Raw genomic sequence first — 14,680 nt, forward strand, 5'->3', positions numbered from 1 at the left:
GAATGCTAGATAAAATATCCATTAAATCTGAGTGCCAACAACATCTAATGTTTTATGTCCACATAATGCAAGAAAACATTGGCAGTGACCTATCAACAAACATTCAAACCAATCTACTTAGTAATCAGCTGAAGTTGCTGTTTTATTGCTTAAACGGACAGAAATACAACTGTGCTTATTATAAAAGTATAAATATTACCTCAAGCTAATAAGAATTGATGCAACAAGAGATCATTGTGTAAAAATTAATAACATTTGGAGCACGACATGCAACAATCATAAAACAGCATTTGTTTTTGAAAACTGGCAGAGAAAAGGACTTTTTACAAGAGGGGAAGCACTGTTGATAAGGGATGTTCTTATGCTTCACTATTTTGCTTTTCAGTGAAAGGCTAGCTTGAAGCAAGAGGACTACACAGTATCCTCTCCTATTACATTATCACAGAATCTAAGACCTTAAGAGTGTGAATGAAATTCTGGGATCACTAATCCAACCATTTCATCAAACATCTTAGTAAACATATGATGAGCCTTAGAAGGTTGCATGACTTAGTTCTCCAAGGCCGTGCAGCCCTTAACAGCCAAGGAGAGACTAAAAGGCAGGTTTCAGGCTGCCAACCATAAACAGAGCCAGGTGCCCATTACTATTTGGCAAAACAAACAAATGAAATTTTTTGGTGTTTAAAACAAAATTTTTATTTAACTGAATACTTAAGATAACATTTGTAAAGTCTAAATCAATAAAAGACATCATTATTACATTTATTAATATATCCACCTAAAGTCTTAGGGGGAAAAAAATGAAGATTGGCAAATCTATACCAATATTCTTAGAAAGGGGGGAGTTACAGCATGCTAGGGGCAGGAGGACATAATTTTGCAAAACACCTATTTACCAAAGGTAAAGTGAAACATCCAATTCTAAATAATGTCCTTTTATTTGAGATGCAAAGTGCCCAGAAGCCAGCTTTTGCACCAACAGTACTAACAGTGACTGAATGACACAGGGTAAAATTCAGGAAATACCCAGGAAATACCAGGCAATCCCACAACAAAACAAAAATCTCTAATAAAGTGAAATCAGTCTTGGGAAAACATATTTAGGATCAACCTATCATTCAACTGCATCACAAACATTTTTAACAAAATGAGTGTTAAACAGAAAAAAAAAGTAATGAGATTTTGTCAGATGTGCATTTCTGAGATTTTCCCTACTTAAACATACCTAAATATAGACATTCTATTCCTCAAAATAACTGAAAATCTAGCTTAGATGGGTTAAATAATGGTTGAACACCATTAGAATAATCTCTAATTAATGCAGCAATTTCCATCTCTTCCATCTCTATATTTAAATATTTAATCCACTACAAAATGAATTATAGTATTAATATAGACAGACTGTCCAAAAAATAAATTGCTGTAACATTGCCAGAAATACACTTTTAATCTATCCCTCAAGGCATGCAGACATTACAGAGATAAGGATCAGGGCCTAAGCTGTCTAATTTCAAAGAGATGCTTAACAGCTCATTACAGTACTGTTCTCGCTGAACTGATGATGTATAGAGTTATCTGGACAGTTCAGATTAGAGAAAATCAGAGCCACAACCAGGGCTTTGATCTAAATCTTGTCAATATTCAAACTTGTAGGTGGGGTCACCTCTGCACTTGGGTAAACATAGTACAGATGGGTATCTGCATCTTCCAATCTTTCTGTTTAAAATGATAGTCGAAGAGTTACAAATAAAAATTTGGTCCAAGGGTGATGAGCTCAACATATCATCACGTTATTTCAGGGTATCTGAAATGTCATAAATCCATTCATGAACCTGTAGGTTAGGAACCCTAATCATTCAAGGCCAAGACACACATTTTACACAAGAGGAAACTGAGGCCAGAGAGAAGTCAAAACACTTGTAAGGGACAAAGCCAGGACCCCAGGCAGCGTCTACTGTCTTTCGGTCAACTAATCTCCTAGTCAGGGTAGGTTCAAAAGATTTTGCAATTGCTTCTGCTAGATGCTCTGGAAGCATTAACAGTCAGGACATAGTTTTACTTTAAATTTCAGATTGGAATAAGAAACATATAGCGACAGCAGTTCAATGGTTAAGAATTGTTAGGGTGACTTTCTCTTCTGATCCTATCACCTCTCTCCACCCAAACCTAGACCCAGCCAGCAAGACTTCTTGTCCTCTGCTGGGGCCTAAGGTCAGTTTTGGTTTTTAGTTTTTCCCCTTTTAAGAGTCTAGGTTTAAGTGTCTGAGGGATCCTATGAGGCCTTAGCTCTGACTTCCCAGTCTTCTCTCTAGCCCTGGCATATTTCCCCCAAGAAGCCACAGCATTAGCTCTCCCCTACCCACCTAAACATCACTTTGCTCTGAGTTCCCTTTGGATTTCCCTCATTTCCTGAGAGCTTAGCTACCATCCTTCGACCAATCCTCCTAATCATATCACAACAACGACAGTAAACATTCATTATCTGCCAAATACTGTTCTGAGTGCTTTACACATAGTCTTTCAACCCTCAAAGAAGGAGCTGCTGCAATCCCTACTTTATAAGCACGGGCACCAAGGTATGGACAGCCACGCAGCTAACGGAGCACTGGAGCTGGGTGATCATGACTGTAGACATGGAGAACATGACCCCTGATGTGATTCTGCCCCTCCATGCATGTATAAAGGCTAGTTGTTTTAATTATCAATTATTTTCGGTTCTTTTGTAACTGGAGGATTATCTGGTAATCTAGCCCATCACATTGATACTCTGTCTCTTTAAAATATTTTGCCCAAATATAAAAGAAATGTGTTTATTATTTTAAAAATCTGAAAAGTTATCAGCATAAAAAAGAAAATTAAAATCACCAGATAACAACCTTGCATATTTTCTTATAAACTTTCCAAGTCTCCAGCAAAACTCCAGACAGCATTAGCATGTCAACTCAAATCACCAACAGGCGTGGGGACCACTGAGTAGAGAATCGCTGCGTCAGCCACTGCCACATTCATGAGGTATGTCTGCAGGGCTTGTCCTTCGTTCACAGCTGCTTTAGAAACAACATTAACCTTATCACTTCACCAGCGGGGTTACGTGCACAGTAAGTACAAAAGCAGTGACTATTCTGTAAATCAATAGTAGAAAAAGACGGAAAATTTATATTGCAAACAAATGTAGTATTTTTTTTAAATGGGAAACAAATGCATACAAGTGGAGGAGAGTTTCTAAGACCAAACAATGAACCATGAAGGGTAGGGCAGGGAGATGGATAAAATGCAAGTTCAGAATATGGACATCAGTGTACAATGTCTCTTAGCCTAACGACAGTTCAAGAAAAGCTCTGAGTTTGTGTCAGCACAAGGTGCTGGTGATGAAAACTCTAGTCAGAAGAAGAAACATGCATGAGTAAAACATTTTTGAATCTGAATGCCTTCAAACTGGGAAGGAAATACAAACACATATACACACATCTACACACATACAGAGATGCTGGCTAAACTACTATCCCAATGGGAATATCATTACTCTGGGGGGCCTTCAGGTCTCCAAGGTATCAGCCACATCTACATGTCAGCGTCATATTTAACTCTGAGTAAGTTCTAGGATTTGGCACAGTGATTAAAAAGGATTTAAACACAGTCAGGATACAAAACTGACTTAGGTGACATATCTCCAGCAAGTTAAAATAGCATGTTCTTCTATATACTGAAATATACAGAGAATATTTCCTGAAAAAGAATACTGGTTTCCCTTTTAGCAGGACAGCACATGATATGTTAAGGTATTTGACTGTAATTTTTAATGGCTGATTTCCAGGTTAGTAATCACCAGGACTTTCCTGCTTTTGGATCCACACGTGAGTCACACCACAGACTGACCTTGGACTGAGAACGGGAAGACAGACACAGAGACAAATAATGAAGTACAATGGAAGGTGACAAGTGGTACACTAGAGTGAATATAGATATATACCATATAGAATATGTAGCATAGATGTAATAGGACACTAGAGGAGAAGAGACAGGAGGAGGAAGTGGTAAGAAGTAGTTGAGAATGGTTCCAAGATAGAAAAGGGCATCACAGGTAAAGCAATAGTTTAAGGAAGTGAGTGGAAGCATGAAGCAGCGCACTGTCTTCAGGAGAAAACAGCAATTTGTCTGAATGGATGGAGAGGAGGATTCATGTTGCGTAGTTGAGGGAAATGAAGCTGCAGAGAGAAGTTGGTACTGGATCATGAACGACCTTAAAGCCACTTACACTGTATCGAAGCTGCAGTGTTAAGGGAAACGTGTGAGACCCTTTGAGCAGGCATCTTCACCACCCAAAGAGAATTACGGTGGCAGATTTCTGAGCTTCCTGCCTGCCCCCACCCGCGGTGGGTCCAACCTCTGACTCTCAGTGCCTTCTGAGGCCAAGCAAGCATGCAGTTCTCGGAGCTAGCCTGGCTCACCTCTGCTGCAGACACACCCTCGTTCCCTGCAGACACTCAACCACAAAGCTCTGAAATCGGGGAACAGGAACATGCCATTATAGTGACATATCATAAGGGGAGAATGGGTATGTATCTAGAATGTTCCAAAACTGAAACGACCCACCAAGAAATGCTCATTCACCAATAGGGAACTCTGCTGTTTAGAGACACTTCTCTTTCAGGTCTGTTTCAATTCAACACTGTACTATTAGCTTAAAAAACAGGAAAATGCATAGAATATTAATCTATGTTTCAGGATCACCTTGTGCAGCTGCCCAGTTTCAGGGAAGGGGTAACTAAAAACACTTCAGTTACAGTTACAGAGACAGATTAGTAATTACTTTTAAACTATAAAGAATAAACAGCTGGTACACATTTAAGATAATTTTTCACCCCCAAAAAGGAATGAATTAGATACTAGTTTTTGTATTAAAATGCTATATTCTACAACATAATTCTTTTCTTACATATCCCCCTCTGCCCCACCATCATATAGAACCTCATGTTTTCCTGCTAAGTATAGAAAATCTTCTAGGAAAAAACAGGCTGAGAGTCAGGAAATCCTTGCTGATCCTGTAATTACTGAATCTGCCACTAATTAGAACGATCTCTGCAGTTTCAGTTCATTTGAGTATCAAAGAGCCACTGCAGTGTCCTTTGAGAAGAGTGGCTTAGAGGTGACTCTTATCTCCCGGCTGCACATAAGCTCCCAGCAGTTCTGGATCATTATCTTTCCCCTTTGCTGTTTTTCTTTTAGGGAGCTTCCACAGAGAAATGCTCATTCACCAATAGGAAACACTGCTGTTTAGAGATGCAGTTTCTCAGACGCTCCCATCTGGTCATGCTCCTGCCTAGCATACACACTGTCTGCTGCATGAGCAGCACAGAAGGACCCCAATAGTTAGGGTAGGAAATTCCCCAAAGAGGCTAGATTTGGGGCTGTGTGCTCCCAGTGAGCACACATCCTGTTCTTCGTCACTACCTAACAATGATGATGACCACCCACTTTCAGTTGTACAGGACACAGAGGCAGAGACTGAGGTAGTAATGTTCAAGTGCTCAATACATAAATAATTTGCTCCAGAAACCGGAATATTCTCCATTCTCAGTTTGGAAGCCTGCAAAAATCTTTAGCCATTACTGTAATTCTCTGATTTTTCTTCTCAATTCTCTAAAATCCCCAGAGAACCCCAGGAGTCCTTAACATATTAAGATAGAGAGCGAGACTGCTGTGAAAGCTACAGTCACCAGTGTTTCAGCAAGATATTTAACCTCAAACCCTCAAGAGACTTCATTAAACCAATTCATTTAGAAATTTTGCAAGTTAGACCAATCAAAATCAGAACTGCTCTCCATGGAGAAACTCTAGGCGAATTTATGATGACTGTCGTGGAAAAATAAACTTCCTGGGAAGATAAAGACACAGGAGAAGGCAGTTTTCCTCATGTGTTAGCACAGCCCATCCCCTTCCGAGAAGCTATGCTGATTATAGGCTGTGATGGGGAAGGGTAATGAAAATTCATAATGAATGTATATTAAGTAGTAATTGCTTTATACAGAACTGTCCTTTGTCTTGGCACTAAGGGGAAAACGGTTTGTGCTGGGTATGATAAAGCTGGAGAAAGCAGAACTGAACATGATAATACATAGAAATAAAGACAAATATGTTTCATTACTTGTATGACTCAAGGCAGAAGTCTACCTTGGACTGGTGTTACAGGAACTGCTACCCTCATCATCTGATCCCTTCATCTGACCATCTTTTTTTCCAACTAAACATGGGGCATAAAAGAAGACAGTGAATAAAAGGAAAAATATCTACTGAAGATGTGTACTTCGATAAATTGTATTTAAACTAAATTGAAGCCTGAACTCAAGACTCATGTTATTCCCTTGACAGCATCCTCACAGACACATGACCTTAATTAATAAATTTCCACCAGTAAAAGAGAGTATCTCGAAGGGATTTTTACAGAAAATCTACTTGAACTGATCCTTTAAGAGATGGGGAAAAATATAGGCCCTTACGATGATATGAGACACTTGCAAGGAAGAAATAGCCAGTCAGTGGCTTGATTTTTCATTGAAGGCAACAAAATCAAGAGGTAAGAGAGGTAAAAGGGGCAACTAGATAAAACAAATAGATAAATGTCACATCTAGGAATAGTAACTGGTAGTAAATAAAACTACTTCACGCCAAGCCACATCAGTAAAATCTCATCAATGAGAAAGGATGTCTCATGGCACAGCAGGTGTAACAGGATATAGAAGTTACTGCACGAAGTTTCTTCTTCAGATAGTGTTTATAAATTTAAAGGATTCAAGTTAAAAATAAAGGAAATGCAAAGAAACCTACAGCATGTTAATTCCATGATCTGATACCTTTAGAGAAGTGATTATCAGCCTCTTCTGGAATATCACAAGGCAAATGTCAAGAATGACTAATATATCATATAAAGCAGGAAGACTTTTCCCGGTACACGGCTAGATTATGTGAAGCAAGTATTTATCCCTAAAATCTAAATTCCAAATAACTTGTGCCTTACTTACGACCTCCTTATGGTATACATTTGCCACCTGGTCAGATTTCCTCTCTAACACGGAGTTTGTTACAACAAATAGACAAAATAAGCACTGAATACTACACAATATATAAAGAATAAATACTGAAAAAAACATCACAAACTTACCTTCATCACTCGTTGCCTGCTGCTTCACCAGAGTCATTGGGGATCTTGCGGGAGGCTTACTTAGTGGATGGCGCCAACTTTTAGCAGTTTTGGTTTCTCCCTCTATTCTCTGGTTATGGAACAAAAACGGGGGAGAAACACTCACCGTTAAAGATTTGTTTTAAGCAAAAAACTATGGTTACAATTATTTACAACAATTTAATTATGAAGAACTCCTGTACTTATTTACCTCCTTGGTAATTAGCCCTTTGTTACAGAAATTTAAATTTTTTTTAACATAAGAGAAATTTAAATCTTAAAGTCAAAAGAAGTAGAAAGCCATTCTATTAGTAATTTTATGGACAGAAGAGTCAACTAACTACCCTTCCACTTCATTTTAAAACTCTCTGCACTGCTGATCAAACCTACAATAAACTCAGCAGTTAGTAAATGCTCTTCAAAACTAATTTAAATTTAGGATTATATATTCATAACAATACAGGACCATGGCATTTGGTAACATGTGAACAAGTGGCAGGTGCTTTTCCTTCCTGTCCTCACACAGAAATCAATCTGACAAAGTAAGCCTGTACTCTTCCTTCCTTTCAAAAATGAATCACCAATTCTCTGAGGAACAAACAGAAAATCAAAAGATGTTATTTTTTTTAATTGGTACATTACTGTCATCCTGAAACCACTTAAATTTTACGTAGAATCTTTTGTCTGAGCTGTCCAAACTACATTTTCTTTTCAAATGTAGAGGAAAAAGTCATATGCATCATGACATCTTCCAGACGTAAACTACTTACAAGCTTTCTTGCTCATGCAATCCAAGGAAAAAGGCACAGAGGGGGCGAGAGGGTGGGGCAGGGTGGGGGTGGGGAGGTTAGAGAAACAGCTTGAAACTGATGAGTTTGTATCAGCAGCTCACTGCAAAGGAAAGGAGTCTCAGAAATGTCCCTGTAAGCTTAAGAACCAGTGTCCAGAAAAAGAGCAATTATGCTGACAGCTGACATCAAAACAGGATTATTAGAAAATGTGTGAGAACATTCTAATCAAAGCTTGGATCACAAAGTAATAATACCGGACGAGATTTACCTGAGGTTTACAATAGGTAAAAAATTAATGTGGGAAATTATAACTTAGTCAACAATAAGAAATACTCATTAAGCCCATGCTCTGTGCACACTGTTCTAAGAGTGAGATATAGCAGAAAAAAAATTATACCAGTCCCTGCTTTCAAGGATTGCATTACAGAGGGGGAAGGGCACAGACAATAAACAAGTGAAAAGTAAATATTTATCAGGTTCTACTAAGCAAGTATGCAACACAGAAAAATTCAAGCCAGACCAAGAACAGAAAGAGATACTAAGGTGTTATGTTATACAGGGTCAGAGAAGGCCTTCCTGACAAGAAGACATTTGAGGGGAGTCTTGAGTGCAGTGAGGGAACAATACATTTAGCCATCAAGGGAAGGAGTATTTTGGACAGCAGGAACAGCCCGTAAAGTGTGAACATATTCCAGAGAAAGTATGGAGCCCAGTTATAGACAGACAAATAGACAGACACTGTTTAAAAAATAACACTGTTTCTTGAGAAGGTTGACTAAAGCTGACTGCTACCAGCATATACATAGCATTACGCTTAATACTAAGAAACACCGGCCAAACTACGCAAAAATGACATGGGTCTGTACTGCTTAGAAGGATTGTCTGACGCCATGGTGTGAGAAAAGAACATCACACAGCTGTTTTTGAGGAGGGCAAACCAAGTCCCTCAGCCCTCAATAGCAGCACTCGCTTTCCTACGTGTCAGGCTTTATTCAGTGAAATGATAAAGATGAGGGTTTATTAAAGGCACTGAGAACTGAACTGCCTCCACTGAAAGCAAGGAAACAGAAAAGTTACTTTCAAGTTCCACTCTAGCTTAAAGAATATGACCAAATACAAACAGACATTCGACTTATTCACCATTTCAGAATCCTTGTATCTGTCCAGCGACAAATTAATCCCTGTGTGAAATTAAGTTGCAAATTTTATTTACTGGTATGTGAATACTATTTTCAAATTTCTGTTAGCCACTTTTTCAAATAAACCAGATCATATTTTTCTATTTCTCATGTTTTTCGAGAATTATTTTATGGTTCAGTAGGATGTATAATCATGCATACAAAATGATAAATATTATTGGGTGAACTTAGGAAATCATTATTTTAAAATAAAATCATTATCTTAAAAGTACCTATAAAGAGAGTTTTGCAAGCAGATGTCCTTATTTATTCTCCCTTGCTACTGAAAGATGAGAAAGGCTTGTGGTGAGCTCAAATGAGCCGCAGCAACCCAGAAGCAGGTCTGTTCAGTGGCCAGCACAATTTATCAGCTCTGACATTTGCGGCTCCCCCTACTCATCCACTTGAACCCCTTTATCAAGTTGGACAGGTCTAGAGAGGTCACCAAATTCTGACAATCACAGCACACAACTGTACCTTGGCTGCTCCACTCACAATCTTACAGTCACAGTGACAGTTTGCGCTGAAAGCTTATGATATTAACATCATACAGGAATACACGAGAAACAAGGAGGCCCTATGCAGAGTTAGAATGGGGAGGTTGGAAATCAAGAGGGATCTTGAGTTTTCCAAGAGGCAAAAGGTCTGCTTCTGGCAGTCAGCAGGACCAAAAGGGTTGGTCTGGTCTTAGGTTCGGAGCCCATGAGGAAAGAGGGGAAAGCATGACCAGGTGATTCCTAATGTTAAAATAGAGGCTGTGGGAAGCCTGGGACCCAGAGGTATTAAGCGTTGGCAGAAGGAGGTCAGAGCCCTGCAAGTGAATTGTTTCCAGCCGGGCTAATGTTGCAGGCGACAGAGCCATTCTGTATCTTGAGTGTATCCATGTCACTATCACTGTGATATCCTACTACAGTTTTCTAAGAAGGTACTATTCGGGGGAACTGGGTGCATAAGATACCATACTATTTCTTATCACTGCATATAAATCTATAATTATCTCAAAATAAAGAGTTTAATTTCAGAAAAATTTAAAAAGAAAGAAAATTAAGCTCTGACATGTGGCCAAAAGTTCCATGCTCTCTGAATTATCACCATGTGAGCCAGAGATCCCAGAAGGTTTACCTTCTGGTCATCAAAGGAAATATTACAAAGACCCATAAATATTAAATGTTATTTCCACCCTAAAGCAAGATTTTGTTGCACAGCATGATGTTTTCAGAAAAGTGCCCTGACAACACAATAAGTATGGTAAAAACTGACATTGCCACATACATTGGGGACTTTGAAGCCATTTCTCTCTCCACTGGGGACCCCTGGGACTTCCCCAGGTTCGAGGCCACTCCCGCGGCTCTCCACATCACTCTCTTCTCCCTCTGTCAAAACACCGTTACTCTCTGCCACTGAGGAGCATGACTCAGGTGACTTTGGCCATGGAAGCTTGGGTGGGTCTGATTCCTCAGATGTCACATGGTCACTAGATATGGAATTGTCAGCCTCACCAGGATTTGAAAGTGGAATACTTGCACAGGTTTCATCATTCTTAGCTTTGATTTCTTCTGTTATAGATGTGCTTAGGCAGATGTTTCCTGAGGAATAAAATAAGACTGTTACAGAATCTTATACTATGTTACTCCTGAGAATTGTTAAACTACTCTCAACTAAATTTCATCCAGCTTCCCCTCTAAATTTCCACTAAAGACCTGAGTGGGAGAGGTCACCAAAGTACCATGCAGCCTTCATAGTTGTTAAGGCGAGACCTTGGAGTCTGGCAAAATAATATACTTACTGACAAAATAAGGGATTAAAAAGAGGTTCCACTGCAGACCAGTGTCAAAAGCCAGGGCAGTAACAATAATTACCCAAAACAATAGCAATTTAAAATCTTTCTAAAAATAAGAATTTAATTCCAATACAAGCTACTGATCAAACATTTCAGCTCAGAGGATGCATCTCAAGAACACATGGAGAGCTGGGCAAGTCCAATAAAAATTCCACCCCACACTAATCCTGCGTCACACACTGACAGCTTGTGAAAGGAAAAGCACAAGCACTTCTCGTCTACAGCCTTCTCTGTGCACCCTTCCCCCTCCCTACACACACACACACACACACACACACACACATATCACTGCACCTATCACATAGGAGGCACCTAACCAAGTCTTCTATTAAATGCTCTGCCATGTCTCAAAACCTAAAGGTCAAAATGTAAGAAACCATGTAGCAACAGAATGAATAAAACTGGATGCCCTTGGCCTAAACCACCCAGTAATTTGTAGTTAATTAAATTCAACCCAGTGTGATTAAAAAAAAACACTATGGTGAGAAACTATAAAGAAATATTTGTATGTATTGCATAGCTGTGTTCTCTGCACTGCTTGTTATTCCCTTCCCTACCTTCTTTAATTTCCATCTTCCGGGCAATCATCACAAGTCAACTCAGACATCACCTACTGCAAGAAACCTTGCCAGGCCAGCCTCCTGTCTATTTTGAGGCTTTCCTTATATTCCAGGGACACCCTAGGCCATATCTATAGTGGTACCTAGCATATATGTTTGTTTCTCTAGCTTTCCAACTAAGTATAAACTCACAGGAAAAAAAAAAGTCTATGATTTAAACTCTATAAACAGATACTTCAAGAGCAAAAAGTAATAAGAATGGAGAAGCAGCTGATGATCTGATTAATCAGGACTATCATCAGTACCGTCTTTTATTCTAAGCAGAATAGGAGCAAGAATATGGTAGGGACAACACCTAAGCTACATCTTTTAAAGGGATCACTACGACTGCCCCATGAACTGACTGCAGGGGTGACTAGAGTGGATGCTGGCAAAACAGGAAGGAAGCAGTTTCTGCAAAAGTCTAGACAAGAGCTAATGTGCCTTGAACAAGGAGGCAGGGGGGTGGCCAGATCTGAGACAGTCTCACAAGTGAAGGACACAATAGATAAGGCGAATGAGAGAAAGACGGGAATTACCAACAAGCTCGATTAGCAAAGGGACAAAATCTCCAACGAATATTAAAGAGGCAAAGCATTAAAACAGTTTCAGAGAAACAGGTTATAAAAGGGGGGGAAGCAAAGCAGTTGAGATTTACAGATGATGGGTTTAGTGCAGAGAAACAGCCAGGGGAATTTATATACCATTTCACAGGACTCTGGTTTTGTTGTTCTTCTGTAAAACTTTAATCTTTATTTTCTTCTTAAAATTAAGTCGAAAGCTAAGAATCTGCAAAGAATTACCTATAATTGGTTTTCTCTATTCTGTGTGAATTCAAGAGAAGCTTTCCAAAAATGTATATTGTAAACAGAGTTGCACCAAATAAAAATTTTCCTTTTAGAATCTTCTTTTTTATTAAACGAAATAGGCACTGATGGCTGTTTGTCTCACAATTCCATTACTCACAGCAGTGGTGCTCTTAACTTTTATAACAATCCCTTGGCCTCCTCATTGAGTTGCCCCATAACTTTTGATAGCTTATTGGTTAACCCATGTAGAAAAGTCAGATATCTGTCCTCTACAGTAAACATAGATTTCAGGCAGATCAACAACCACTTACTACTATTATGTGAAACATAATCAGCTACTTTCTCACCTGAGAGTCTGCTGTTATCTGATAAACAGTGATCCAACTGCATCTTGCTAGCAGAGGCCTCTTTTTCTGAAGGTACTTCTGTGTTCCCTAGTTTCACTGCTTCTTCTGGCTTTTCCGTGTCCTTGAGGTCATCTGGGTCTGGGTCAGGAGTGGGGCCCTCTGCCCCATCAACTGCAGCTGCAGCTGACACTTCCTCGTCCTCCTCATTCTTAAGCTTCTTAGAGTGAGAGCTAGTACACTGGAAGCTATTAACAAGAGAAGCTGTAGTCAGAACATGTTTGCAATGGACATGATAAAACATACATACAAATGTTATTTTCAGTTAGAGAAGATAAAAAGTGATGGGTTTTTAATCATTATGCAAAGATAATCTTCATGATTAATAGATCAAATTTGCAATTGAAATCTTAAGTCTTAATAATAATTTACAAAAAATTAAAATTAAAATAACTCTAAATAATTGATTATTAAACATTATTGGAAAAAATCATTGTTAAAATTATATAACAATATTAAAAGGTAGCCAAAAATTAAAAAGTGAGAAAGATGACATGGGGATAAAATCAAATAAAGCTGTTGTTAAAATTTGAGTAATTATTTACATTCCAAGGTAAACTAATGACTACATTTCTCAGAATTTCATATAATTCTGAAATATGCATGAAAATCATTAAGATTTGATGCCAAATCATCATTAGCTAAAGGAATTACGAGAGGAAGGCCAGCTGTATGTATTTAATATCTTACTTCAACGAATTATTTATTTTCAGAAATGACACCATTTTTCCTCTTCTAGTGTTTTCTAGCAAGTCACTTGATAGCTTTGTTACAGATGCCTTTTGTATATGACACATTTCTAACACTTTCATTTAGGAAGGATCAGAACTCAAACAAAATAACACATATTTCAGAGTACATACATAAACACACACACACACACACACACACACACACACACACACACACACACGAAAATGCTGTAGGAAGTCACTGTAAGACAAAGGGAGTAGCCAGTGATAACGTATGTAAATCAGCTTTGGCTGCTGCTGGGAGTAACAGTACTGGTATCATCATCACTTCTGTTGAGAACATACGCATTGGCCTGTATGAAAAAAATCTCTACATCACGAATAGCATAGTACACGTAAAATAAGATGGACGACATCTTGAGATTTCAATGAATCAGTACCTTTGTTAGATTTCCCTAGTTAGAGTATATTACTTAAGGGAGATCAGTAAACTCACTAATCAAGCCACAAAGTTGAGCATAATAAACAAGTCCCTTAAAACACTAGGCTTTCTAACAGGGTGAGTAAAGACCACTGATAATTTTAATCTGCTGAAAGGCACTTCAAATCTGTTCAGTGTCACAAATCTATGTTCACTGTCAACCCAAAAGGACCACACTTTGGTTAGTAACTAGGAGACTGGGTCATACACCTAATTAGAGTATTGTGTTTTCTGTCCACTAAAAAACAATTCTCAAGATGTTCTACTGACTGCTGAACTCAAGATTGACTACCACCTCCTCCCATGCAAACTTTTTTAGTAATGTGGATTAACACATTTACAAAAGGCAATGACGCTCTAACTCAGTGTTTCTCAACCTAAAGTTATACACTTTAAATGATGGCACAATACACACATTACACACATGCACACACATGTCATGAGTTAATAGTTACCCTTACCTCGGGGGAAGGACTACGATACGTTCTATTCTATTTTGCTTCCTAATTTTAAAATGTTGTTCCTGACCTATTATATTGATTTGAAAACTAGCAGTTTGAAAACCACTGCTGTCAACTATAGGGTGAAATAAGAACATCTGAGCTTTAATTAATACGAACTAATTCTGTGCCTCAGGTATAACTCTTATAAAATGCCTAAGTCTGACTCCATGATCTTAAGGTTCCTCCACTCACCAGCATTCTAAAAT

General features: G+C 38.6%; 1 protein-coding gene across 5 annotated transcripts in view; it reads right to left on the reverse strand.

Moving 5' to 3' along the window:
* Nucleotides 1-14,680, reverse strand: part of KDM4C (lysine demethylase 4C) — a 360,653-nt gene that overhangs the window by 141,129 nt on the left and 204,844 nt on the right. For 4 of the 5 annotated variants that reach the window (XM_014552383.2, XM_032477696.1, XM_032477697.1 and 1 more), the window contains 3 exons: nt 12,742-12,986; nt 10,419-10,732; nt 7,160-7,268 (listed from right to left, as the gene is read on the reverse strand). In XM_014552383.2, the coding sequence (XP_014407869.2) occupies nt 7,160-7,268; nt 10,419-10,732; nt 12,742-12,986 (668 nt within the window). Of the gene's footprint in view, nt 1-7,159; nt 7,269-10,418; nt 10,733-12,741; nt 12,987-13,488; nt 13,684-14,680 lie in introns of those variants that run through there. The other variant, XM_032477698.1, reaches the window with a different exon arrangement.

This window comes from Camelus ferus, chromosome 4 (assembly GCF_009834535.1).
Source record: "Camelus ferus isolate YT-003-E chromosome 4, BCGSAC_Cfer_1.0, whole genome shotgun sequence".
Lineage (NCBI taxonomy): Eukaryota > Metazoa > Chordata > Mammalia > Artiodactyla > Camelidae > Camelus > Camelus ferus.